Source organism: Callorhinchus milii, unplaced genomic scaffold, assembly GCF_018977255.1.
Source record: "Callorhinchus milii isolate IMCB2004 unplaced genomic scaffold, IMCB_Cmil_1.0 Scaffold4, whole genome shotgun sequence".
NCBI lineage: Eukaryota > Metazoa > Chordata > Chondrichthyes > Chimaeriformes > Callorhinchidae > Callorhinchus > Callorhinchus milii.
In genome coordinates, this window is record NW_024704745.1 from 1,134,919 (window position 1) to 1,160,305 (window position 25,387).

At 47.0% G+C, this 25,387-nt stretch overlaps 1 protein-coding gene across 2 annotated transcripts in view; it reads right to left on the bottom strand.

The window, feature by feature from the left end:
- Window positions 1–1,934: 1,934 nt before the first annotated feature.
- The window catches only part of LOC103186752 (chloride intracellular channel protein 4), a 44,374-nt gene continuing 20,921 nt past the window's right edge, over window positions 1,935–25,387 (bottom strand). The window contains exons 1-6 of one of the 2 annotated variants that reach the window (XM_007905963.2): window positions 11,137–11,199; window positions 9,689–9,798; window positions 9,129–9,254; window positions 7,540–7,646; window positions 4,996–5,177; window positions 1,935–2,331 (exon numbers count right to left, since the gene is read on the bottom strand). In XM_007905963.2, coding sequence (XP_007904154.1) covers window positions 2,170–2,331; window positions 4,996–5,177; window positions 7,540–7,646; window positions 9,129–9,254; window positions 9,689–9,798; window positions 11,137–11,199 — 750 coding nt within the window. In that variant the 3' untranslated portion in view covers window positions 1,935–2,169. Of the gene's footprint in view, window positions 2,332–4,995; window positions 5,178–7,539; window positions 7,647–9,128; window positions 9,255–9,688; window positions 9,799–11,136; window positions 11,200–25,387 lie in introns of those variants that run through there. The other variant, XM_007905962.2, reaches the window with a different exon arrangement.

Consider the following 25,387-nt stretch of genomic DNA (forward strand, 5'->3'; position numbering starts at 1 on the left):
TTGCTCCATGAATCCGATGGTGTGACAGCCCAGGCCTTCAGCCTTTCAAGACTCTCCTCTTCAACAGCGCCTTCAGCCACCCTCCTTCTCCCACCCTGCCTGCCCTCCACTCCTTCTGATCCCAACCCCCTGCTCAGGTCCAAATCGTTGACTGTCCAGGGCCTTGGGACGTCCTCCAGATGTGAAAGGCGCTGTGTAAATGTAATTTGTTGTTGTTGCATCCATGGAGGGAGATGCTATCAGCGCCGGCAAGAGGTGTGGAGGCACTGACGGGAGCCAAGGAGGAGAGTCTTGGTCTTGTCTCGTCCAGGACTTGATGTCCCACTGGCCGTCTGTGACGCAACAGTGGTCCTGGAGTCGGGTTGGGTGTCATCTGCGCCCAATTGTAAGTTGACCCCATATCCGCGGATGATGTCATTAAGAGAGAGTATATAGTTGCTGAAACGGAGGGACAGAGTCCTGAGGAACGCTGCACGAGACGGCACAAGGGCTAGAGGAGAAGTCATCAGTGGAGATAAAGTGGAGACGGTGAGAGAGGTAGGATTTGAACCAGGCAAAGGCAGGTCCATGAAGGTTGAGCTGAGAGGAGAGGCAGTGGAGGAGGATAGAGTAGTCAACAGAGTCGAAGGCACAGAGAGGTCGAGGAGGACAAGGTGGCAGAGAGAGTCCTGGTCGCAGATGGATAGAATGTCGGTAGTGACTTTGACCAGGGCTGTTTCTGTGTTGTGGGCAGTATGGAACCCCGATTGGAGTGGTTCAGAGAGGGAATGGCAGGAGAGGAAAGAACGAACCTGGGACTCGACGACTCATTTCAGGGCCTTGTAGAGGAAAGGGAGGTAGGAGATGGGATGATAGCTGGAGAGTAGGCATGGGTCCAGGCAAGGTTTTTTGAGGATGAGGGTGAAGCATAGCTGTTTTTAGAGGGTGGGAACATTGCCAGTGAATAAGGAGAAGTTGATAATGTCGGTTAAAACAGGCAGGAGATGAGGAGAGGGGTGGGGATGGGTCAAGGGAGCAGGTGGTGGGCTTCATTTTTGTGATGATGGAGGTGAGGGAAGAGGGGCCAACAAGCCCCCAAATGAAACTGGGCACTCACTTCATGGCTGTTTGCAAGACGTTGCTGTGTGCAAATTGACTGCCGTGTCCACCTACAAAATACACAGTCACTACACTTTACAGTAAACCTGATGAAGCTTTTGAGGCATGTGCAAGTGCAAGCGTTATTTATAACAGCAGTTTGATTTCGATTGATAGATCGGAGTAAAATAAATGCTTTAAAATATATAAGATTTAATATATATATTATATACATGCACATCGTTCCTGAGATTCACGTGCTCGGAACATGAAGTAAGAAGATACAATCAAAATCGTTTTATATTGTTAAAAAATGCGGAGAAGAAAAATGAATTAGAATCCTACGTAAAAGTTGAGATCATTGTTAAGATCCAATAGTGAGAATAACGACAAATTACATCTGTAATTTCACCATCCCCCAGAGGATAGAGTTCAAAATCCTCGTCCTCGCTTCCAAGGCCCTTCATGACCTTGTCTCCCTCCTACCTCTGTGACCCGCTAACTCAATATCAACCCGTCCGCTCCCTCTGTTCAGCGGGCTCCAGCCTGCTCCATGTCCCCCGCCCCTCCACCCCAACGGTCGAGCCTTCAGCCTACCTGCCCCCACACTTTGGAACTCCATTCCACATTGCCTCCGCCTCATTCCCTCCTTCAAGGCCCATCTCAAGACCGTCCTCTTCGACCGCGCCTTCGGTCACCCTCCTACCCGCACACCCTCCCCGCCCTCCATCCCTTCCTGATGCCAACCCCCCAGCTCGGGTCCAAATCCCTGACTATCCAGCGCCTTGGGACATCCTCCCAACGTGAAAGGCGGCTGCACAAATGTAATTTGTTGTTGTTGAAAATGTCTAAACGTTACTTTGAAGTCGTTACCGTTACATTCTAAGCTCGAGAGGGGTGGGGGAGAAAACAAAATCAGTCAAAACGATAAAACAATTTTATTCTAAACGCAAGAATGAAAAGAATATTGTCCAAATACCGCAAGAGATTTCGAAAAGTGACGCATCCAACAAAAATAAAGCGCTCTCTCCTTCTTACTCATATCAAGTGTGTATCGTTTCCAGGGTGGGCCTGCTTCACACAGGAATGAACTCATTTCATTCTCTTCGCCACATCCAAATACGCGACCTGAATCTCTCTGTCGGCTGGACATGTGTTGAGAAATTCTTCTCTCTCGTAAGCATTGTTCAGGTACCTCCAGACCCCAGTCATTTCTGCCGGGATCTCAAAATTGCGATATTTCAGCGCTACGAGCTGATGAATGGACAAGAAAAAAGAACGGACGCGTTAATTCGATTGAAACCAGGATGGTAACAGGAATGAGGGAGTTCTGTTATGAGGAGAGGCGCTGGAGAAGCTAGGATTATTCTCTTTGGAGCAGAGAAGGTTAAGGGGGAGATTTAATGGAGGCTTTCAAAATTATGAAGGGATTCGATAGGGTGAACAGGGAAAAACTGTTTCCATTGGCGGGTGGGTGGGTCAGTAACCAGAGGACACAGATCTAAGATAGTTGCCAAAAGAACCAGAGGGGAGATGAGATGAGGAGCTATGCTTTCGCATAGTGAGCTGTTTAGACCTGGAATCCATTGCCTGAAAGGCTGGTGGAAGCCAATTCGATAACAACTTTCCAGAGAGATGTAGATAGATATTTGTGAGGAGGACAAATCTGCAGGGCGATGGGGAGAGAGCAGGGGAGTGGGATTGATGTGGACAGCTCTTTCAAAGAGCCGGTGTGGATAATTCTATGATTCCACAAAGATGTGGGAACAATCACAGACCAAAAAAGGATCATTAAGATCTCACTCTTAGGGCACTTTTTCCAAGGAATTATCACTGGTAAAGACCGAACTCAAAGGGGACACTTTTATCCCACATCCAGAGGCGTTAAAAACAGATTTCTACAGGAATGCTTCAAGTACGCTTTTCATACCTTAGGATGATTAATAACAACAACTTGCATTTATATAGCGCCCTTCATTCATGACGGTGTCTTAGAGGGCTTTAAAATGAAATGAAAGCATGAATCTAATAAGCAATAGTCATACAGTGTCTTTAATTATCAAATAATATTCTGTAAAATTGGCCTAAAATTCTGTTGAATTCTACCTAAACGGAGTCGGCTTGGGTGACGGCTGACAAAATCACTGTGACCTTTAAAATTATTATTTTTATCATTATAACTATTATTGTTATCATAATTATTATTATTATGGAAGGGCAATTTACTGGTGGGGAATTTTGAAACTTTGGCTCGGGAATTCCTAGGGGCAGGTAGGGATTTTCCCCACCACTTTATATGTTAAAAGATGCTCTGCTTTGTTGGGGGACTGATGTGAACTAATGAAGTACTCACCTCAGCCCACCCAGTTTCTAGGGGACATTTACTCACCCACTCCTCCCCCCTGCTCGGGAGTGGTGCTTCACCACTGTCAAGCGCTCTGGGACTCTACCTGGGGTGAGGAGCACTATATAAATGCAAATTGTTGTTGTAGCCCCAACTGATCCTCGTTTGGTACTGAAATTAATGAGGGAAGCCACGGGGGTAACAATTAGCGAAGGAAATGGAAGAGGTGAGAGTGAGATGAATTATTTATCCTTGCATTTGATACAGCGCCTTATCACGTCGTTGAGACGTCTTGAAGCACTTCACAGAATACACTGTAAAGTGAATTGACTGTTTATTTTGTGGGCGAAACGCGGCAGCCAATTCCGCAAAGCAGCGTCCCACAAACAGTCGTGGATTGATTGCCAATTATTATTTATTTATTATTTTTGGGAAGGATTATTCCCCAAAATAAATAAAAGGGTTCCTACTTACTGCTAGGTAAACAGAGACGAGTGCAGTAAGGAAACTTGCCTAAGGTTTTGCCCTCCCCGGGAATCGAACCTGGGTCCTCTTGCCTGTGAGGCAAGTGCTCTAACCACTGGGCAACAGGACTCCTGTCAGATGGAAAAACAGCAGAGGTCTATTTTTGTATGTTGACGACTCACATCAGGGGAAAAAAATGATAAAGTAAGCTATCAAAATGTAAATGCAAGGAATGTATATATTTCGGCCATAAAATACAGTCAATTCAATTTACGGTGTATTCTGCAAAGCGCTTTGAGACATCTCGACACCGTGATGAGTGCTATATCAAATGCAAGAATTATTTATTATTATTATATTATCGAGGATTATCTAAATACTCAAAAGTAGAATGCAAGATATCAGAAAATACTTATATTACACATCATAGAATCATAGAAATATACACCACAGAAGGAGGCCATTCGGCCCATCATGTGAGTGCCGACACATTGAAAAGAGCTTCCAAATCAATCCCATTCCCACGCGCTCTCCCCATAGCCCTGCAAACTTGTCCTCCCCAAATAATTAGCTACATGCTACAGTAACTTTTGGAAATTTCAGGCTCCATCTGATGAATTAAGGGTTAGGGTTGGGTTAGGGTTTGGTCTCTGTTCTCTTGAGTTCAGAAGGTTGAGGGGTGATCTAATTGAGGTTTTCAAAAATAATGAAGAAATTCGATAAGGCAGCCACACAGAAACTATTTTCTCTGGTGTGTGGGGGGAATCCAGAACAAGAGAACGCATCATTTTAAGATTAGCGCTAGGCCATTTAGGAGTGAAATCAGGAGGCAGTTTTTCACCCAAAGGAGATTGGACTTCTGGAACTCTCTCCCCAAAAAGGCTGTGGATTATGGCTGGATTCATATTTTCAAGACAGCGGTGGATAGATATTTGTTAGGTCAGGGTATAAAGGGATATGGGCCAAGGACGGGTTATTGGAGTTGAAGTACAGATCAGCCATGATCTTATAGAATAACAGAAGAGGCTCGAGGGGCTGAATAGCCTTCTCCTGTTTCTATGTCTATGTGGCTATGAATCTATGTACATCAATATTGCAGTCACTCAAACCTTGATAATGTGGAGTTTGGGCAAGAGATTACAATCTGCCAGAGTCAACTCCTCTCCGTCCAGGTATTTTCTCCTGGAAACCACATTGTCCTCTGTGCTATTGGCGTCGATCTCATCGGGTAAAGGGGTGTTGAGGTAGTCGTCCAGCTTCGTTAGGGCTTTCAGCAAGACCTTTTCCAAACCTGTCATCAAAGAACAGTCACTACACCAATTCACAAGCCTGCTTAAAGATAGCTTCTCGGGGATCCCGGTTTGATTCCCGAGCCAGGGCGAAACCTTAGGCAAGTTTCCTTACTCTACACACACACCTCTGTTTATCCAGTAGTAAGTAAGGAGCAACCCGGTTGTTACTAGATTGGGGGATCACTTTTCTGTGGCTAATAATCTCTTCAAATAAATAAATAAATAAATAAATTGGTTGCTCAATCCACGACTGTTTGTGGGCGCTGCTGTGCTCAATTGGCTGCCATGTTTCGCCCACAAAATATACATATAGTCAATTTTTTACAGTATATTCTGTGAAGCGCTTTGAGATGTCTCGAAGACATGATAAGGTGTTATATCAAATGCAAGGATTATTATTATTATTATAAGCAAGTATAGCCACCAGGTGGCAATGTGCCGATCTGTCATATAATTCTCACCGTCTCCTGGACCAGACTTGTTTCAGTGCAACGTGTCCCAAGGCAGAAACACAATCTCAACTCGAACACCTCACTCACACAGACCAACACCAACAAATTATACTTGTATATGGCCTTTCATGTTGGGAGGACAACCCAAGGCACTGGACAGTCAGGAAAATAATAATAATAATAATAATGATGATGATAATAATTTGGTCACTTCAATCCACGTCTGTTTGCTGGGACGCTGCTGTGCGCAATTGGCTGCCGCGTTTCGCCCACAAAATATACAGACAATTCACTTTACAGTATATCCTGTGAAGCGCTTTGAGACGATTCGAAGACGTGATAAGGCGCGATACCAAATGCAAGGATTATTATTATTACTCATAGAGTTTTTTGAGGACATTTCCAGTAAACTAGATAAGGGTGAATCAGTGGATGTGGTCTAGTTGGACTTCCAGAAAGCATTCGATAAGGTGCCGCAGAAAAGGTTAGTCCAAAAGATAGGGGCCCATGGAATTGGGGGGAGCATATTAACGTGGATTGGGGAATGGTTAACGGGTAGGAAACAAAGAGTAGCGATAAACGGGTCCTTTTCAGATTGGTGGGATGTGACTAGTGGAGTGCCACAAGGATCAGTCCCTGGGCCTCAGCTATTTACCACCTACATCAATAATCTAGATGAGGACATCGAAGTTAATATATCTAAATTCACGGATGACACAACACTAGGAGGAAGTGTTAACACAGAGGATGTGATATAAAAAAATGCAGCGCAACATAGATAGGTTAGGTGATTGGGCAGGTAGGTGGCAGATGAAGTATGATGTAGGGAAGTGCGAAGTCATCCACCTCGGTAGCAAAAATAGTAGAGAGGGTTATTTTGTAGAAGAGGAGAGATTGGAATGTGTTAGCGTCCAGAGGGACTTGGGTGTCCTTGTACACCAATCACAGAAAGTTAGTCTGCAGGTGCAGCAGCAATTAGGAAGGCAAACGGTATGTTAGCATTCATTATGAAAGGATTAGAGTATAAGAGTAGGGAAGTCTTGCTGCAACTCTATAGGGCTCTGGTGAGACCACACCTAGAATACTGTGTGCAGTTTTGATCTCCTTATTTAAGGAAGGATGTACTTGCCTTGGAGGGGGATAGTACCAGGGATGAAGGGGATGAGTTACGAGGAATGGCTGACCAATTTGAGTTTATATTCTCTGGAATATAGAAGAATTAGAGAGGATCTTATAGAAACCTATAAGATCATCGAAGGGCATGACAGAGTAGATAGTGGGAGATTGTTTCCCCTGGTTGGAGAAACTAAAACCAGGGGTCACAACCTTAAAATCAGAGGCAGCCCTTTCGCACTGAGTTGAGGAAGAACTTCTTCACTCAAAGGGTGGTGAATGTATGGAACTCACTACCCCAAAGGGCTGTGGACGCTCAGTCCTTGAACATATTCAAGACTGAGATAGATATATTTCTTATTACAAAAGGGATTAAGGGATATGGGGATAAGGAAGGGTCAGGTTATTAGCTGGAGTTAGATTAGATGATCAGCCATGATTGAATGGCGGGGCAGGCTCGAAGGGTCGAATGGCCTACTCCTGCTCCTACACGTTATGTTATGTTATGTTATGTTATGTTATGTTATGTTATGTTATCTTATGTTATCTTATGTTATGTTATGTTATGTTATGTTATGTTATGTTATGGGTGGGGATTAAGAGGGTTGGAGGGCAGGGAAGGTAGGGGATAGGAAGGTGACAGGAGGCACGATCGAAGAGGAGCGTCTTGAAGGAGGTGAGGGAAGGGGCGCGAGGCAAAGGGATTAGCGTTCCAAAGAGTGGGAGCTGAAGGCCACACTGCCATCCACACAAATTATTAATAACCAGCAGAGCCCAGTGTAGCAGATGTACTTACTTTCATTTGTATCTTTCCTCGTGTTCTTAATGTAGGCTGAGAACTTGGCAAACACGTCATTTCCGGCAGAATTGGACTCTGGATATTTGGCAGCAAGCTTTGGGTACCTAGAAAATTCCACAGATTATTACACAATTCCTACAGAACAGCCCGTTACAACAACAACAACTTGCATTTATATAGCGCCCTTCACACGGGCCAGTGTCTCAGAGTGCTTAACAGTAGTGGACCCTGACCCCAAGCCAGGGGGGATTGGAGGTGACCGTAAGCACTGTCAAAGAGGAAGGTCTTCAGTTGGGAACTAAACGAGAGGAAGGGGGAGGAGAGGCAGAGGAATGGCAGGGAGAGAGTTCCAAAGCTTCGGGGCATAGAGGCTGAAAGCGCGGCCACCAATGGGGGAGCGGAGAGCGCGAGGGACAAGCAGGAGGCCAGAGCCAGATGAGCGGAGGCAGCGGGTAGTGGAGTGGGGAGAAAGCAGCTCAGTGAGGTAGGGAGGTGCTAAGGCATGAAGGGATTTGTAGATGAGTGAGAGGATCTTGAAATCGATCCATTCTGTGATAGGGAGCCAGTGGAGCCTGGCTGGTGTGATGGGGGGCACGGAGTTTATACCTTTAGGTAACAATCTTATTGAAGACTCATTGCACCAGAGTTGTGCAACAGGATGGTCAATAAGTATTGATTTGACTTTGATATAAACAATAATAATAACAATAATAATCCTTGCATTTGACATAGAACCTTACCACTTCTTCGCAACGTCTCAAAGCGCTTCACAGAATATACTGTAAAGTGAATTGACTGCATTATCTGTGGGCGAAACGCGGCAGTGAATTGCGCAAATTAGTGTCCCACAAACTAGTGACTTAATTATTATTATTATTTTATATTTTTGGAAGGCATTATTACCCCCGGAAAAGTGATCTGCTAATTGACTAACAACCGAGTTCCTACTTACTGCTGGGTAAACAGAGGCGTGTGGAGTAAGGAAACTTGCCCAACATTTCGCCCTGCCCGGGAATCGAACCCAGGTCCTCTCGTTTGTCCATAACTCTGACCTGACAAAAAATCTCTCCACCTCAGTCTTGAAAATTTGAGTGGATCCAGCAACCTCTTTTGGGTGGAGACAAAATATGATACAATATATTTAATATTTAAATATAAAACAAAATATAATACAATATAAAATAATATATTCAAAAAATAGACTCAAAGATATTGGTCTGGTGGTATAACCGTGCCCTTGTTGGCAACATGGCGATAAATCCTGGCTCAGTGGTAGCGCTCACACTCGCCTCTGAGTCAGAAGGTTGTGGGTTCAAGTCCCCATGTCGGAACTTGGATCACATAGCCTAAGCTGACATCCCAATGGAAAGCTGGGGAGTGAGGTCTGCATTGTCAGAGGTGCCGTCGTTTTGTTGAGATGTTAAACCGAGGTCCCGTCTGCCTGTTCGGTGGATATTAAAATCCCGTGGCACCATTCGAAAGGAGAATGGTACAGATGGAGACGGGCAATGAGGCGGGGGTGGAAAAAAACCTCCGCTGAAACCACGAATGCTAATTCATTTCCCACAGATTAGACCAGAACGGACCGGGGTGGTACCAGTTTCTCCTCCAGATACTCCTCAATCTTGTTGACGTCTGTTTTGACCTCTCCATTGAAGGTTAAAAACGGTGGATTGGTGCCTGGAGCCAGGCTCTGCAAGTCTGCAGGCTTTCTGTAGGGACACAATGAACACACGATTAATTAATAACAACAATAATAATATTCCTCACATTTGATACAACGCCTTATCATGTCTTCAAGACGCCTGAAAGAGCTTCGCAGAATATACCGATTGTGTATTTTGTGGGTGAAACGTGGCAGCCAATTGCATACAGCAGTGTCCCACAAACAGTCGTGGATTGAGTGACCAAATTATTATTATTGTTTATTATTTTTATTTTTTTGAAGGGGTTATAACCTGATCGACTAACAACCAGGTGTTTTGCACTTTCATTTTGGATGTCCTCCCGACACGAAAGATGCTCTACGTTGTATTTTCAAGTTAAAACTAAGTTGTGCTTTAAAAATTACAATGGAGGGAATACAATTGGAATACAATGGATGCTAAAGGCCCGATAGTAACACGGCGTATTAATAGAGCTTTACCTTTTCAGGTCCACTGTGGTAACATTAAATATCACACCTTTGAGCCAGAGGATCATGAAGAGTCGCTGGGAAAATGGACAATTTCCAATACTTTCTCCATCACCACCAGCCTAGAAAAAATAATGTCGAAACAACAATAACAAATGACATTTGCACGGCGCTTTTCACATCAGGAGGACGTCCCAAGGCGCTGGACAGTCAGAGATCTGCACCCGAGCTGGTGGTTGGGATCAGGAGGGGTGGAGGGCGGGGAGGGAAAGGGGTAGGAGGGTCTTGAGACGGGTCTTGAAGGAGATGAGGGAGGGGGCGAGGCCGAAGGACTGTGGGATGGAGTCCCAGAGGGTGGGGGCAGAGTGGCTAAAGGCAGAATACAGAATACAGAGGAGGTTCACCATTATCAACCAGTGTAGATTCTATGAATACACTTTACAGCAAATTTTTCGAAGGGCTTTTAAGACATCATCCCAACAGTTTCTTTGGCCAGCCGAACGTCAGATACATGCGGAAATCCATCACCAGGCTTAAGAGTATCTGTACCGGGAAAAATCAAATTGCAATACGAGCTTTGAGTGAATCAAGTTCATAAGCTCATTGCGGATCCTGTAGCTCAGTAGTTAGAGCGCTCTCCAAATAAATCAAGCAAGAGGACCTGGGTTCGATTCCCGTGCAGGGAGAAACATTGCGTAAATTTTCTTACTGCACACACACGCCTCTGTTTACCTGGCAGTAATTAGGAACCTGGTTGTTTGTCGATTGGCGGATCGTTTTTCCGGGGTAATAATTCCTTAAAAAATAATAATAATTTGGTAACTCAATCCGCAACTGTTTTTGCGACGCTGCTGGGTGCAATTGGCTGCCATGTTTTGCCCATAAAATACAGTCAATTCACTTTGCAGTATATCTGTGAAGCTCTTTGAGACGTCTCAAAGACTTGATAAGGCACTATATCGAATGCAAGGATTATTGTTATTATAAATGGAACAAACCAGGTTGAAAACAAACGAAGAGAGGGCTGGGGGGAACAGACTAACAGGAGAAACTTTCAATGAACTCAAGTATAAATGACATAAATCTTTCGAGAACATCATAAGATTTGAATAAGACACAAAATAGGAGCATTTAAAAAATTAGCTGTTATCCTTCTGTGTCGTGTCACTTGTCCACTTATTTTAGAAACTGAAGTGCGCAGAAACCACGAAAGCTAAAGAATAATTCCTTTATTCAAGAGCAGTGAATAATGCAGCTAAAATGATGCACAATGAAAGCAATTCTTTGTTCCCGTTTAACAAAGCTCGGCATTTAATGTACCCGAAGCGATATTGGCTCCATCGGTCTGTGCCTCATACCAGCTAAAAACCAAACCCGATAAAAACAACCCGATAAAATAATGAAACAATTTTGGTTGGAAAAATGTACATTTTCGCCCGCTTCTAAAAAAAATAACTTACCTTGACAAATAGCTCAATCTCTGGATAAACATTCGTGCTTTCAGCTGAGCTGTTGGTAGACATAATGGTGGTACAATAGGCACAAGCCAATTCCCAAGTGTCTCAGTTATGTAGGTGTAAGCAGTAAAACTCAAGCTCAATTGTGTCCGCTCTGCTCTCCCTTGTGCACTTTTACCCTGATTCCTCCACGGACTTGCTCGCTTTTTGTAAAGATAAAGATACTCAGAACTGAACTGCTTCTTACAACGTCCTGTGTTTTCATTGTAGCCCTGAGAGCTACAGTGGAAGATTGTAAGACGTGCCTTCAGTAATTGGCTAGAATGCACATAGCTACCCGCCAGTGACATTGTGGGCTGCTCAGAGTCAGTGCAGATTCATAGCCTCATGCCAGATGCAAATGGCATGATGGAGGGGAGGGTGGGGAAACAATAATAATAATAATCCTTGTATTTGATACAGCGCCTTATCACATCTTCGAGACGTCTCAAAGCGCTTCACAGGATATACTGTGAAATGAAAATAAAACGCAAAATGCTGCAGACGCTGGAAATCTGAAACAACAACAGAAGTCGCTGGGAACAACTCAGCAAGTCAGGGCAGCAGCCATGGAGAAAGGAAAGCGAGTCAAAGTTTCGGGTCCACGACCCTTGAGTTCTACGAAATTTGCACTCGTGTTTTCTTACAATGTTCCCATTATTCCTCTCCTGAATACAGCACCAGGAAGCTCCTGCTACTAATTTCCCCAACTCTTCGTGTGAGAATCCTGGACAGTGACTGTTAGCAAGCTATTTGACCTGTGGGGCAACAACACAGCCAAGTGTCCTGTAGCTCAGTGGTTAGAGCACTTGTCTCGCAAGCGAGAGGACCTGGGTTCGATTCCCGGGCAAGGCGAAACCTTGGGCAAGTTTCCTTATTCCTCACACGCCTCTGTTTACCTAACAGTCAGCAGCAACCCAGTTGTTAGTCGATTGGTGGATCGCTTTTCTGCAGGTAACAATCCCTTCAAATAAATAAATCAATTGGACACTCAATCCACGACTGTTTGTGGGGACTCTGTTGTGCACAATTGGCTGCCGCGTTTGGCCCACAAAATACACAGTTAATCCACTTTACAGTATATCCTGTGAAGCGCTTTGAGACGTCTCGAAGACGTGATCAAATGCAAGGATTATTATTATATATCAGTATAATTTTGTCCTCCCCAGTCACTCATAAAATTGCACTTCTCAGCAGTGATCAGCAGATCAGAAATTATGAGTTGATTTTTCGCACTCCTCGCTCCAGCCCCTCTCACCCCTACTCCGCCTGACATCAGCAAACTCAACACAGATCACATCTGGGACCTTCCAGATATTCCAGGGCTGGAGAGCTGGTCGGGGGGAGTGTGGGTGGGGAAAGAGAAGAGACATGTTAGTTGGGTATTTGGGTTCAAACCAAGCAATTTTTACATCTCACCCTGGCAACCATTTCACACGTGTGGTCAGGGAAACCTCAGGAGTTATGGCAACTTTAGCTGCAGCTCTGAAGCTGTCCTCACAGGGCAGTTAAAATGTTCAACAGAATTCCTTACAGCAAACTATCACACTTGGATTCCTATCGAATTTCTCTCTGCGCAAATGTATGTTGTTTACTGACACAGTTACGGTGCTTCTTTGTAAATCAAGGTTACAGAGTGGCAAACCAACACATAAAGTACATTTCAGGATGGTGTGCGGGGCGGGGGGGGAGAAAGAGGAAGAACAACAATAATAACCCTTGCATTTAATACAGCGCCTTATCACGTCAAAGCCCTTCACAGAATATAACGTAAAGTGAATTGACTGTATATTTTATGGATGAAACGCAGCAGCCAATTGCACACAGCAGCGTCCCCACAAACAGTCGTGGATTGAACTGACCAATTTACTATTATTATTTTATTTGAAGGGATTATTACCCCTGGAAATGCAATCCATGAATCAACTAACAACCGGGTTTCTGCTTACTGTTGGGTAAACAGAGGCTCGTGTGTGTGTCTGTGTGTGGAGTAAGGAAACTTGCCTAACGTTCTGACCTGCTCGGGAATCGAACCCAGGTTCTCTTGCTTGCGAGGCGGGTGGTCTAATCACTGAGCTACACAACAATGATGTAGATTAATAGATTCCTTGGATTTAAGATGCTTCGGCAGCAGAATTATTGTCCATTGAGTGTTAAAATTACGTTAAGAAATTTACATCTAATTTATATATGTTTTTAAAAAATGGTTAAGGATTGGTCACTCAATCCACGACTGTTTGTGGGACGGCTGCTGAGCATTATTGGCTGCCGCGTTTGGCCCACAAAATATACAGTCACTCCACTTTGCAGTATATTCTGTGAAACACTTTGAGACGTCCCTAAGCACGATGTCAAATGCAAGGATTATTATTATCCTGTGAACCGCTTTGATCAAAGATTGATATTGATCAGAGACTGATATCAATTATTATCAATTATTATTATTGATTATCGATCAGGGACTACAATTTGGCTGAGTGGGTGGGCGGGGGGTGTATTATGTGAGTGGGGGGGGTGTGAGGGGGGAGTTTATACCCTTTCTCTGTCACAATGGTTTTTTTTAAGCTTGGCTGTGATCACAATGAGGGGAGAGAGACAGCCAGAGAGAGTGATACAGAGGGAGACGCAGACAGAGAAAGAGACACAGATGAGAAAGAGACAGACACAGACAGAGAGAAAGACCCACACACAGACAAACAGACAGACAGACAGACAGACAGACAGACAGACGAAAGAGAAGAGAGAGAGGTAGCGAGACCCAGCAAACACAAACATTCTCTCTCATCCTCTCACACATTCACACTCTCCATTGAGAGCTCAGGTCAGTATGTGTTCGTGTGTCTCTCCCCATCTCTCTCTTTCTCGCTCCATCACACTCTCTCTCTATCTGTCTCTTCTTTCCCTCTCAGTCTCTCGCTCAGTCTCTCTCTTGTTCCACCTCTCTCTCAGCTTTTTGTCTCGCTCAGTCTCACTCTCAATCTCTCTCTCTCTCAGTCTCTCTCGCTCACTCAGTCTCAATCTCTCTCAGTCTCAGTCTCCCTCTCCGACTGTGTCTCACTCTCTCATTCCCGCTCTCTCATTCTATCTCCCCTCACTCTCTTAATCTCTCACTCTCAGTCTCTCTCTCTCTCTCTCTCTCTGTCTCTCAGTTATCAGGAGAGGCTGGAGAAGCTCGGATTATTTTCCTTGGAGCAGAGGAGACTTAATAGAAGCTTTCAAAATTATGTGGGGATTCGATATGGTGAACAAGGAAAAATTATTTCCACTGGCGGGTGGGTCGGTAACCCGAGGACTCCGCTTTAAAATAGTTGTTAAGGGAAACAGAGGAGAGCTGAGGAAAAATATTTTCACACAGCGAGTTGTTTGGATCTGGAATCCATTGCCTGAAAGGCTGGTGGAAGCCGATTCGATCACAATGTTTAACAGAGAAGTAGATAATTATTTGGGGAGGACAAGTTTGCAGGGCTATGGGGAGAGAGCGGTGGAGTGGGATTGAATTGGGTAGTTCTCTTCAAAGAGCCGGCATAAACATGATGGGCCGAATGACCTCCTTCTGTGCTGTAAGATTCTATGATTCTCTCTCAGTCCCTCTCTCTCTCTCTCTCTCTCTCTATCTCATCTCTCTCTTTCTGTCTAAATCTCACTCTCAGTCTCGCTCTCTCTTTCTCTCTCTCAGTCCACACTCAATGGGAAAAAAGAAACAAAAGATGGAGAGCTGTGAGCAGACAAGACACAACGAGATTCCTCCCTCCATCTGTGTCCTTGTGCCCCAGGTCACAGCCGTGAGTCACACACACACACATTCACATACAGACACACACATACAGACACAAACATTCATTCAGACACACAAACACACAGACAATACACACAGACACAAACACACATTGTCCTGTAGCTCAGTGGTTAGAACGCTCAATCTCAATCGAGAGGCAAGCGAGAGGACCTGAGTTCGATTCCCGGACAGGACAGGGAGAAACCTCACGCAAGCTTCCTTACTCCAAACAAACACACACACACACCTCTGTTTACCGAGCAGTAAGTAGGAACCCGTTTGTTAGTCAGTCAATTGGCAGATCGCTTTCCGCAGATAATAATCCCACCAAAATAATAACGTGGTCACTCAATCCACGCCTGTTTGTGGGACGTTGTTGTGCTCAATTGGCTGCCATGTTTCGACCACAAAACACACAGTCACAACACTTTACTGTGAAGCGCTTTGAGACAGCTCGCTGGCGTGATAAGGCACTATATCAAATGTGAGTATTATTATTCATATAAACACAAACAGACACACACACACACTCACAGACACACACAGATACTCAAAGACACACAGAAACACTACTTAGTGATAATAATCCTTTTATTTGACATAGTGCCTTATCACATCATTGAGACAGACACAGACAGCACAAACACACACACAGACACACAAACTTTCACACAGACAGACACACATAGACACATAGATACTCACACACTCAGTGTCTCCAACTATTGCTTGCTATTGATCTTTTGATACATCCCAACATCTGGTTTGCTTTACTCACTGCCACAGAGCATTGTTGGGAGAGCTTCAGTTTATTGTCAATCAGGGCCCCCAGGTCCTTTTCATTTTCTTACATATTATTTTCCTTCTGTTCAGATAATAATCCCTTCCAGGATTTTTTGCCCTCATGTGAAGTACTTTACATTTCTCCACATTGAATTTCGTCTGCCACCGATCTACCCAATTCCCAAGTATGTTCAAACCTATCTTGTTCAGCCTCACAATCTACCACCTTCGTTAGCTTGGTGTCACCTGCAAAATTAGCCACTGTGTTCCACTCTAGTTCCAGATCATTCGTAAAAATATTGAACGAAAGAAGTCCCAAAACAGACCCTTGTGGAACTCCACTGTAATATTTTCCGAGTCTGATGAAATTCCCTCTACCACGACTCTCTGGGTTCTTCTGGTCAACCAATTGGGTATCCATTGTAATATACCTACACTGATTCCCGCTTTCAAGAGGAACTGTATCAAAGGCCTTACTGGATATACAACATCCACAGCCTTACCCTTATCAAGCTCTCTTGTTACAGCGTCAAAGAAAACCAGTAAATTAGATTAGCAAGACCTTCCCTTCATAAACCCATATTGGCTACCATTTATGATTTTATTTCACACACAGACAGACACAAACAGAAACACACACACACACACACATATACACAGACACACATACATATACACGCAGACACACACTAACCCTCTCTCTCTCTCTCCGCAGGAGACTCTACCAATGGAACCAGGCAGGCTGACAGTGGCGGAGGGAGGAGAGGAGAGAGACATGGTGACGAGCCCAGCGGAGACGGAGGGCTCGTATTCTCTGCCAGCCCCCCTCTCCCTCTCCCTCCCCCTGCCCCGCTCGCCCGGGCTGGGAGAAAACACGAAAGGGGTCTTAGGTCACTGTGGGGTTGAGGAAGGGGCTAATTTCAGTGAATTCCATCTGTACTGCTTCCGAGACTATCACGTCCGTTACGAACAGCACAGACCCCCAGGAGGGAAGGAGCCGGACACACAGACAGGGGCAGGGACATACATGGCCCCCCATCCCCCTGGCAAGACCCACTGTCTCAACCCCCAGTGTCCCAACGTATTGTGTCTACCGCCACCTCGCTCACATACACACATACACACAGCCGAAGAGAGAGAAAGAGAGCGCGCGTAAGTCTGTGTGAGAGTGTGTGTGTCTGTGTGAGTGCGCGTGCATACATGTCTGTGTTCTGTGTGTGTACTTGTGTGTGTGTGTATGTCTCCGTGTGGGTGTGTGTATCTGTGTGTGCGTGTGTCTGTGTCTCTTTGTGTCTGTGTCTCAACGATGTGATGAGGTGCTATATAAATGCAAGTTGTTGGTGTTGTGTGTGCGTGTTAGAATGCGAGTTCTGTTGCTCAGTGGTTAGAGCACTCTCCGCGTAAGCGAGAGGACTTGGGTTCAATTCCCAGGACCTCAGGCAAGTTTCTTTAGCCCACACGCACACTAGTGCTAGTTTAACTAGCAGTAAGTAGTCGATTGGTGAATTGCTTTCCGGAGGTAATAATCCATCCAAAAAAAATAATAATTATAATGCAGTCACTCTATCCATGATTGTTTGCAGGATGTCGCTGTGCGACTGGCTGCTGTGTTTTGCTCACAAAAAGCACAGTCACTACATTTTACAGTGGATATCTTGCGAAGCACTTTGAGACTTCTCGAAGACGCTGCATCAAATGCAAGGATTATTAGTATTATTATTAATTATTGTTATTGTCGTTTAGCCCCAGTGCAGAGCGAGCGGAGAAAGAGAGTGTCTTTCGAAGGAGCGCTGGGCGACACAAAGGCGAGAGGGAGAAAGAGGGAAGGTTTTACAGGAGTCCTGGGCGAGAGAGAGCTGAGAGCGAGGAGAGGGAGAGAGGAGAGAGAGAGAGAGGGGAGAGAGAGAGGGAGGACATGTGTCGCAATAGTCCTGGGAGAGAACAAGGGAGAGAGATAATGGAGAGAACGAGAGAGAGTGCAAACATCAGTCTTGGAAGAGACAGAGAGAGAGGGGGAAGGTTTCACAGGAGTCCAGGGAGCAAGAGAGCAGAGAAAGAGAGGGGGGAAAGAGAGAGTGTGTACAGATACCCAGGGAGAGAGAGAGAGGAGAGAGAGAGTGCGTACATGAGCCTTGGAACAGAAAGAGGGGGGAGAGAGAGAGCAGAGAGAGAGAGAGAGGCTGCACACGCATGTCTTGGAATAGAGCAAGGGGGGAAAGAGAAGGGGGAGAGAGAGAGTGTGCACAGGAAGCCAGGGAGAGAGAGGGGGGAGAGAGAGGGCGCCGAGAGAGAGAATGCGTACAGGAGCCCAGGGAGAGAGAGGATGGAGAGAGAAAGTGCGTACAGGAGCCCAGGGAGAGAGAGGACGGAGAGAGAGAATGCGTACAGGATCCCAGGGAGAGAGAGGACGGAGAGAGAAAGTGCGTACAGGAGTCCAGGGAGAGAGAGGACGGAGAGAGAGAGTGCGTACAGGAGCCCAGGGAGAGAGAGGACGGAGAGAGAGAGTGCGTACAGGAGCCCAGGGAGAGAGAGGACGGAGAGAGAGAGTGCATCCATGAGCCCAGGGGGAGAGAGAGGAGAGAGGGAGAGAGAGAGCGCGTACGTGAATCTTGGAAGAGAAAGAGCAGAGAGAGTGAATGTGCACAGGAAGACAGGGAGAGAGAGGGGGGAGAGAGAGGAAACAGTGGGGAGCGGAGGGGGAGGGGTAAACTCCCACATTGTCCCTCACCCCGGCCCCCTGGATACGCTGGACGACCCTCACGATTCCATCGACGCTTTGTTCGAAGCCGCGGAGACGCTGTGGGAGGAGGGTCTGAGCTCCATGGGCTACGGAGAGGAGGAACGAGAGAGAGGAGAGAGAGAGGAGAGAGGGAGAGAGCGAGAGACGGAGCTTTGCCTCAACGAGTTATCAGCAGCTTTGGCCGATTCTCCCCCGAATCCCTCATCCTCGGCCCCTTCTCCTCTGCCCCTCTACCCCGCCTCCCCTCGCATCCCCTATTTGGACTTGTGTATGTCCCCCTCCTCATCTTCATGCTCACCCTTGACCCATCCCAGGAGAGGTGGAGGGCAACATAAGGCAGGCGGGAGCGGATGGAAGACAGATACCTCTCTCCCTCACACCTCCAGCGAATGCTCTCCCAACTCCGCACCACCGCACTACTTCCGTTTCGCTCGCCCCAACACAGAGGCCGCCGGCAAAAAAGGGGTTTAAGGAGACTCATGGGGAGAGCGAGAGAGAGAGAGAGAGAGAGAGAGAAAGAGTGAGCGTGAGAGGAAAACTGAGAGAGAGAGAAACTCTCAATCTAACCTCCTGGTCTCCAGCCATCTCCCCCTCTCACGCCTCAATCCATTCCCCTGATCCTCCCGAGTCTCTATCCATCTTTAAAGTATTTATTTAATCGCCTTGTGTTGAAATAAATTATGATAAAACACACAAAAAGGTCTTTACAGTTACTTTTTTTTCAGGGTGTTTGGAAGAGGGGCACATAATACACTTGCCAGAGAGACGCCTCACAAGACATCACCGCTTACATTCACACAGCACCTTTCACCCACCAGAGATAGCCCCTACTAATCACAGACATGTACTAATCAGAGACTGATATCAAGCAATAACTGAAATTGATCAGACTAATTATTGACCGAAGACTGATATTGTGGAGTCCTGCAGAGCAGTGGTTAGAGCGCTCGCCTCACAAGCGAGAGGACCTGGGTTCGATTCCCGGGCGGGACAGGGTGAAAGCTTAGGCAAGTTTCCTTACTGTCCATACGCGTATGCACACATGCTTCTGTTTAACTAGCGTTAAGTAGGAACCCACTTGTTAGTCAATTGGAGGATCCGGGGGGTAATTATCCCTCCTAAATAATAATTATAATAATAATGTGGTCACTCAATCTATAACTGTCTGTGGGATGTCGCTGTGCGCAATTGGCTTCTGCGTTTCACCCACAAAACACAGTCACTACACTTTACAGTGTATCCCGTGAAGAGCATTGAGACCTCTCGAAGATGTGATAAGGCACTATATAAAATACAAGAATTATTATTACTGATCAGAGATAGATTATTGATTAGATTGGGGACTACAACTCCCGGGACGCACTTGGCTCCTGGGGGGGGGGGGGGGAACTGAGCATGCTCAGTGAGGAGGGTGGGGTTTAAACCTTCTCCCCATCACAGTGGGGATTGTTTATATGACTGTATCACAATCAGAGAGAGACAGAGTGGGAGAGAGCAGCAATGAAGACAACAGCAAAAGAGATCCTAAGTCTCTGTCCATCTCCCGCTCACATCTCAATCCATCCCCTGACTCTCTTTCTCACACACACAGGTCAGACAGGACACACCACATGGACTATGTAAATATCTCGAAAGCCACCCATGGATTGTGGACAACCCAGACAAGGCGCAGCCCCAGAGGTAGGCAGGTCCTAGGTTTGATGCTAAAGATATTGATTGATGAGTCAGGGGATGGATTGAGGATGTGAGAGGGAGGTGGATAGAGACTTAGGGGAGTCGGGATAGATTGAGGATGTGAGAGGGAGGTGGATAGAGACTTAGGGGAGTTGGGATAGATTGAGGATGTGAGAGGGAGGTGGATAGAGACTTAGGGGAGTCGGGATAGATTGAGGATGTGAGAGGGAGGTGGATAGAGACTTAGGGGAATCGGGATAGATTGAGGATGTGAGAGGGAGGTGGATAGAGACTTCGGGAGTTGGGATGGATTGAGATGCAAGAGAGAGAGATGGATAGAGACTTGGGGGAGTCGGGATGAATTCAAGTATGAGAGGAGATGGATAGAGATTTGGGAGAGTCAGGGGATGGATTGACTGTTGCTATTTCTGACTGCTCTCTCACTTGAAGGTTCAGGGAGGGACCAGGGGAGATGGGGAGATCCCAGCACTTCTCTCCTCCGCCACTGAATTCTCCTCATCCATTTGGCACCAGGTGTCTTATCGACAGTCTCCCATCTCCACCCCCTCTCCCCCACCTTTGCCCTCTGAGCAGGACACACAGTATCTTGCCGTCGAAGCCTTGTGGGATGACGAGATGTCCGATTGTCTCCAAGAGTCCGTCGCGAAAACGTTAATCACAGACGAGGGTTTGGAGACAGACGCCTGCAAGCCAGAGAGATATTCCTACATAGACGATTGTACCACTTTCCTGGAGCACGCACATCCCGATTCCCAGAGCCCCGAATGGCCTCCCTGCCCCTCAGCGACTGAGCGAGATCTGCCTTGTGTCCCTCGGCCCCCTGAAACCAAGACGTCTTCTTCCAATGCCTCCCAAGAGCTTGGAGGGACTTCCAACATTTCACAGAAGGTTGGAGGAACTTTCATCACGTCACAAAATTCCGCAGAAACTTCCATCATCTCACAAAATTCTAGAGAAACTCCAAACAACTCACATGAACCTAAAGAACCTCCCAGTGTCTCACAAGAGTCTAGAGGACCTTTCATTATCTCACAGAAGCTTGGAGAAATTTCTAACATGTTACAGAAGATTGGAGGAACTTCTGATGACTCAGAAGAGTCTATAAAATCTCCAAACATCACCTATGAACCCAAAGGAACTCCCAATGTCTCACAAGAGCCTAGAAGAACTTCCAAAGTTTTACTGGAGCATGAAGAATCTCTCAACATCTCAGAGGAAGCTGCAGGAACCACCAACATCTCTTGTCCTCAGGACTCCGCAACCTCCTCTGAGAAGCCCTTGGACTTGGACCCATTATCTGACTTCCTGGTTTCAGACAATCCCTTCACTTCCTTGTTGGCCATTATCTCCCGCTTGTTAGAGGCTGCGGAATTGTCTCCTGAGCCCTCGGAATTGGTCCCTGATGTCCCCACACGCTGGTCCCTCTCGGGGTTGGGCTGGGATTTGGGGGGTGGACCTCAGAGAGAGACAGAAGGAGCTTTCCTCAACCTGGATCTCTCCACATCCAGATCCCATCTTCTCTCAGGCTCGGAGGCAAGGGAGGAGGAAGAGGAAGTGACAGAGGAAGAGAAGGAGGTGAAGGAAGAAGAGGAGGGTCAAATCCTTGATCCTTTCTCCTCGGTCAAGGATCTGAGCTCACGGCTTCTCCACGTGGGCCTGATAGCCAGGAGAGCGAGCGAGAGCTCCCAGCCATGTCCACAGGTAACACATCAAGAGTCAACACATGATGAGAGTAGTCAACAGTCATTCCATCCCCTGACTCAGCCAAGTCTCTATCCCTCTCCCTCTCATATTTCAATCCATCCCCTGACTCCCCCCAATTTCTATTCATCTCTCTCTTGCACCTCAATCCATCCCCTGTCTCCCCCAAGTCTCTATCCATCTCCCTCTTGCACTTCAACATCCCAAGACCCATGTCCACACCCATCACACTGGGAGCCTTGTCCACAGTCACCAACGCCAGAACACATCACCCCCATCACCGAGAACACAGAGCTTCTCTCCTCAGCCGTGACCATCACTAGCATTCTCAACACTTCCCCAACCTCCCCGACACCCACAAACCCCACAGGGAGGTCCTGTGCTCCAGAGTTGGGGGTGAGAGAGGAGATGGTGAGGTCCAAAGAGCAAAGGACTTTCTCTTTTGCTGCCCAGAGGGGTCCTGTTGTTCGTGTTGTGCCTGATGAGCATGAGGATTATAAGAGCCTCCCGGCCCCCAGCTCAGGAGATGTGGAGAGCTCTCTTCAATGCTCATCTCTAACCACAGACACCTCAAGTGACGTCCATCATCCGTGTGACCACATCTCCAACGTAGAGATGGTCTCCAAGATCTTAAACATCTGCCTGGCATCTCTGGGGAATCAGGAACCCGCTAGAGGGGCCTCGGCTGACCAGGGGGAGGTCTCCTCATCAGGATGTCCCAGTGAGGACCTAGAGAACCCCTTCACGACCGCGATGGACCTGATCTCGGAGATCCTGGCCAGAGAAGAAAGCCTCTTTCTCACGCTGGAACTCCCAATATCTCACAGAAGCCTTGTGGAACCCTCGACGTCTCACAGGAGAAGCCTGGAGCCACCAACATCTAACGCAAACCTTGAGGACTTCCCAATATCTCAGAAGAGCTTGGAGGAGCTCCCAACATCTCACACAAACTTTGAAGAACCCTCAATATCTCACATGAGTGGCCTGGAGGAACCGCTAACATCTCAAGTAAACCTCCAGGACCTCAAAGAGAGAGATCTCCTACCCTGTCCTACGGGATGCCCTGAGACTTCACAGCCCAGCTTGGAGGAAGTTGCAGGAACTTCCACCGCCTTGTTCAGAGATCATGGCTTCCCCCGGTCAGATGGTAATTTCCCCCAAGTGATGTGGGGGTCTGCAGTCAATGCCACCAAAGGCCCTCCCTCATCAGGCATCTCGCAAGCCACTGGGGCGGATGTGAGTGGCATGAAGGAAGCTCAAGTAAATGCTAAAGTTTCAAGGCAGATCCCTGTCAGGCAGGCCTGGGATGTCTCACAGGATCTGAGAGGAACTTCCAACAACTCACAAGAGACTGGGAGAACTCACAAATTGTTTGAAGAGCCCGGAGTTACTCCCAACCCCTCACAGAAGCCTGGAGAAGCTCCCAACTTCTCACGCAAACCTCAAGGATCTCTCAGTGTCTCACAGAAGCCTAGAGGAACATCAAACAGCTTACAAGAGCTTGGAAGAACTTCCAATGTCTCAGAGAAGGTTGTAGCAAGTCCCAACTTCTCACTGGAACCTCACAGATTTCCTAATGTCTCACAAGAGCATGGAGGAACTCTTGACATTTCACAGACGTCTGGGGGAACCCATAATATTTCAGAGGAGTTTGATGGAAATCTCAATGTCTCCCAGGAGCTTAAAAAACTTTCCAACATTTCAGAAAAGCCTAGAAGTACTCTAGACATGTCACAGGAGCATGGAGGACCTACCAAAATCTCACAAGAGCCTGGAGGAACTCCCAATGTCTCGGAAAAGCGTGTAGACAGTCCCAAAATCTTTCAGGAACCCCAAGAGTGTCCTAATGTCTCTCAAGAGCCAGGAGGAACTCCCAACATCTCAGAGAAGTCTGTGGAAACTCCCAACATACCACATGAAGCCCAAGGAAATCTCAGTTTCTCCCATTTTCGTCATGGGACTGCCAGCATCTCTGAGGCGTCCATCCAAACTCCCAGCCTGTCAGACAGATCTCAGGAATCATTTACCATTCAGCTGGAGCTTCAGGAGACTTCCGGAGTCTCAGAGAAGCTCAAGGGAGTCACGCTCAGCAACTCTCAGGCCAGCAACAATGTGGACTCTAATCCGTCAGTCTCTAATCAGACATCCATCCAAGACTCCAGCCTGAATTCACTGCCCAGCGCAGTGGACATCTGGCTTGTGGACCCCAGTGTGCCCAAGAAATGCAGACGATCTTTCTCTTGCTTCCAGCTGGGCAGAGAGAGGAAGATCGTCCTGAAGATGGCTAAGAAGAGCCAGTTAATTGCCTGGTCCATGCAGAAGAGCTCAGAGCCTGCTGGATCCTCGTTGGAATGGATGGGAGAAGAAGAGAGAGAGGAGGAGAAGGAGGAGGAGGAACCATGGCAGGAGAGGGAGAATCCTGGTTTGTCATTGGATCTCTTCGATAATCAGATAATCAGCCTGAGCAGCCTCATGATGGAGGCTCGGAGGGTCCTGAGGCAAGAGAGCGCAGGTAGTTCTATCATTTCCACACAAGGCTCCTTCGGCAGTCTCAGCATGTCCCACTCCGACCCCAACGTATCTCTGTCCAACCGTACCTCTGATCTAATCAGCATTTACAGTACGGTGTCCAAGTCTTGGCTGTGGACAAGGTGGATCACTCGAACTCATCCTCTTCCTCCTTTCCCTCCGCTCAACCTCGTTTCCTCACTGGCCAACTCCCTCTTCGCCAACTTTGACTCCAACAGCCAGCAGAGTATTCTGACCTCCCACTACCAGGAATGGCTGTCTTCTGACAGGCCCTCTATCACCTCTGGGGTCCTGAGGGCTGGTGGGAGGAGGGATTCGATAGCCCAGCCTGGCTCAGATGTGGGAGTGGGGTCAGGGGTGGAGGTCACTCCAGGAGCGGCCAGGACACAGGGAGACACAGTCCCTACACTTAGAGGAGACACTATTGTCTCTCACACACAGTCTAGAGAGCGCATGATTCCCAATGTGTCTCCCAATTCACACAGGGACCTTCTCATGCCCAGAGTAGAACCTAGTCTCTCTCCCAACTCACACAGAGAGACAGTCACTTCTGGAGTGGATCTCAGTCTCTCTCCTATGACACTCCCATTGAATCCCAGTGTCTCTTTTGCACCACACAGTGAGAGGGTCTCTGCTGGATTACATCCCAGCTCCTCTCGCCACTCACCCCAAGTCTCCATCCCTCCCAGAATGTCTTCCTCTCTCCACACTTCTCCTTCTCCAGCCTCCTTCAGCCCCTCCTTTACCTATTTCCAGCCCTCGAAGAAACCCAGTCAAAACCAGGCCAGCCAGACCCACTCCATCATAGTCCTGTACTCCAGCAGTTGCAAATCCCAATCGCTTATCGACCTCCAGCCCAACAGAATGGCCCATCTGCCCCAGACTTATCTGGGAAACAGTGAGACAGAGTCTCGAAGACAAGGGGCAGCCTCAATCGCAGAGTCTCAGGGCAAGCTCAACAAGACCCCTCACCAGTCTCGTGGGTCTCCAAA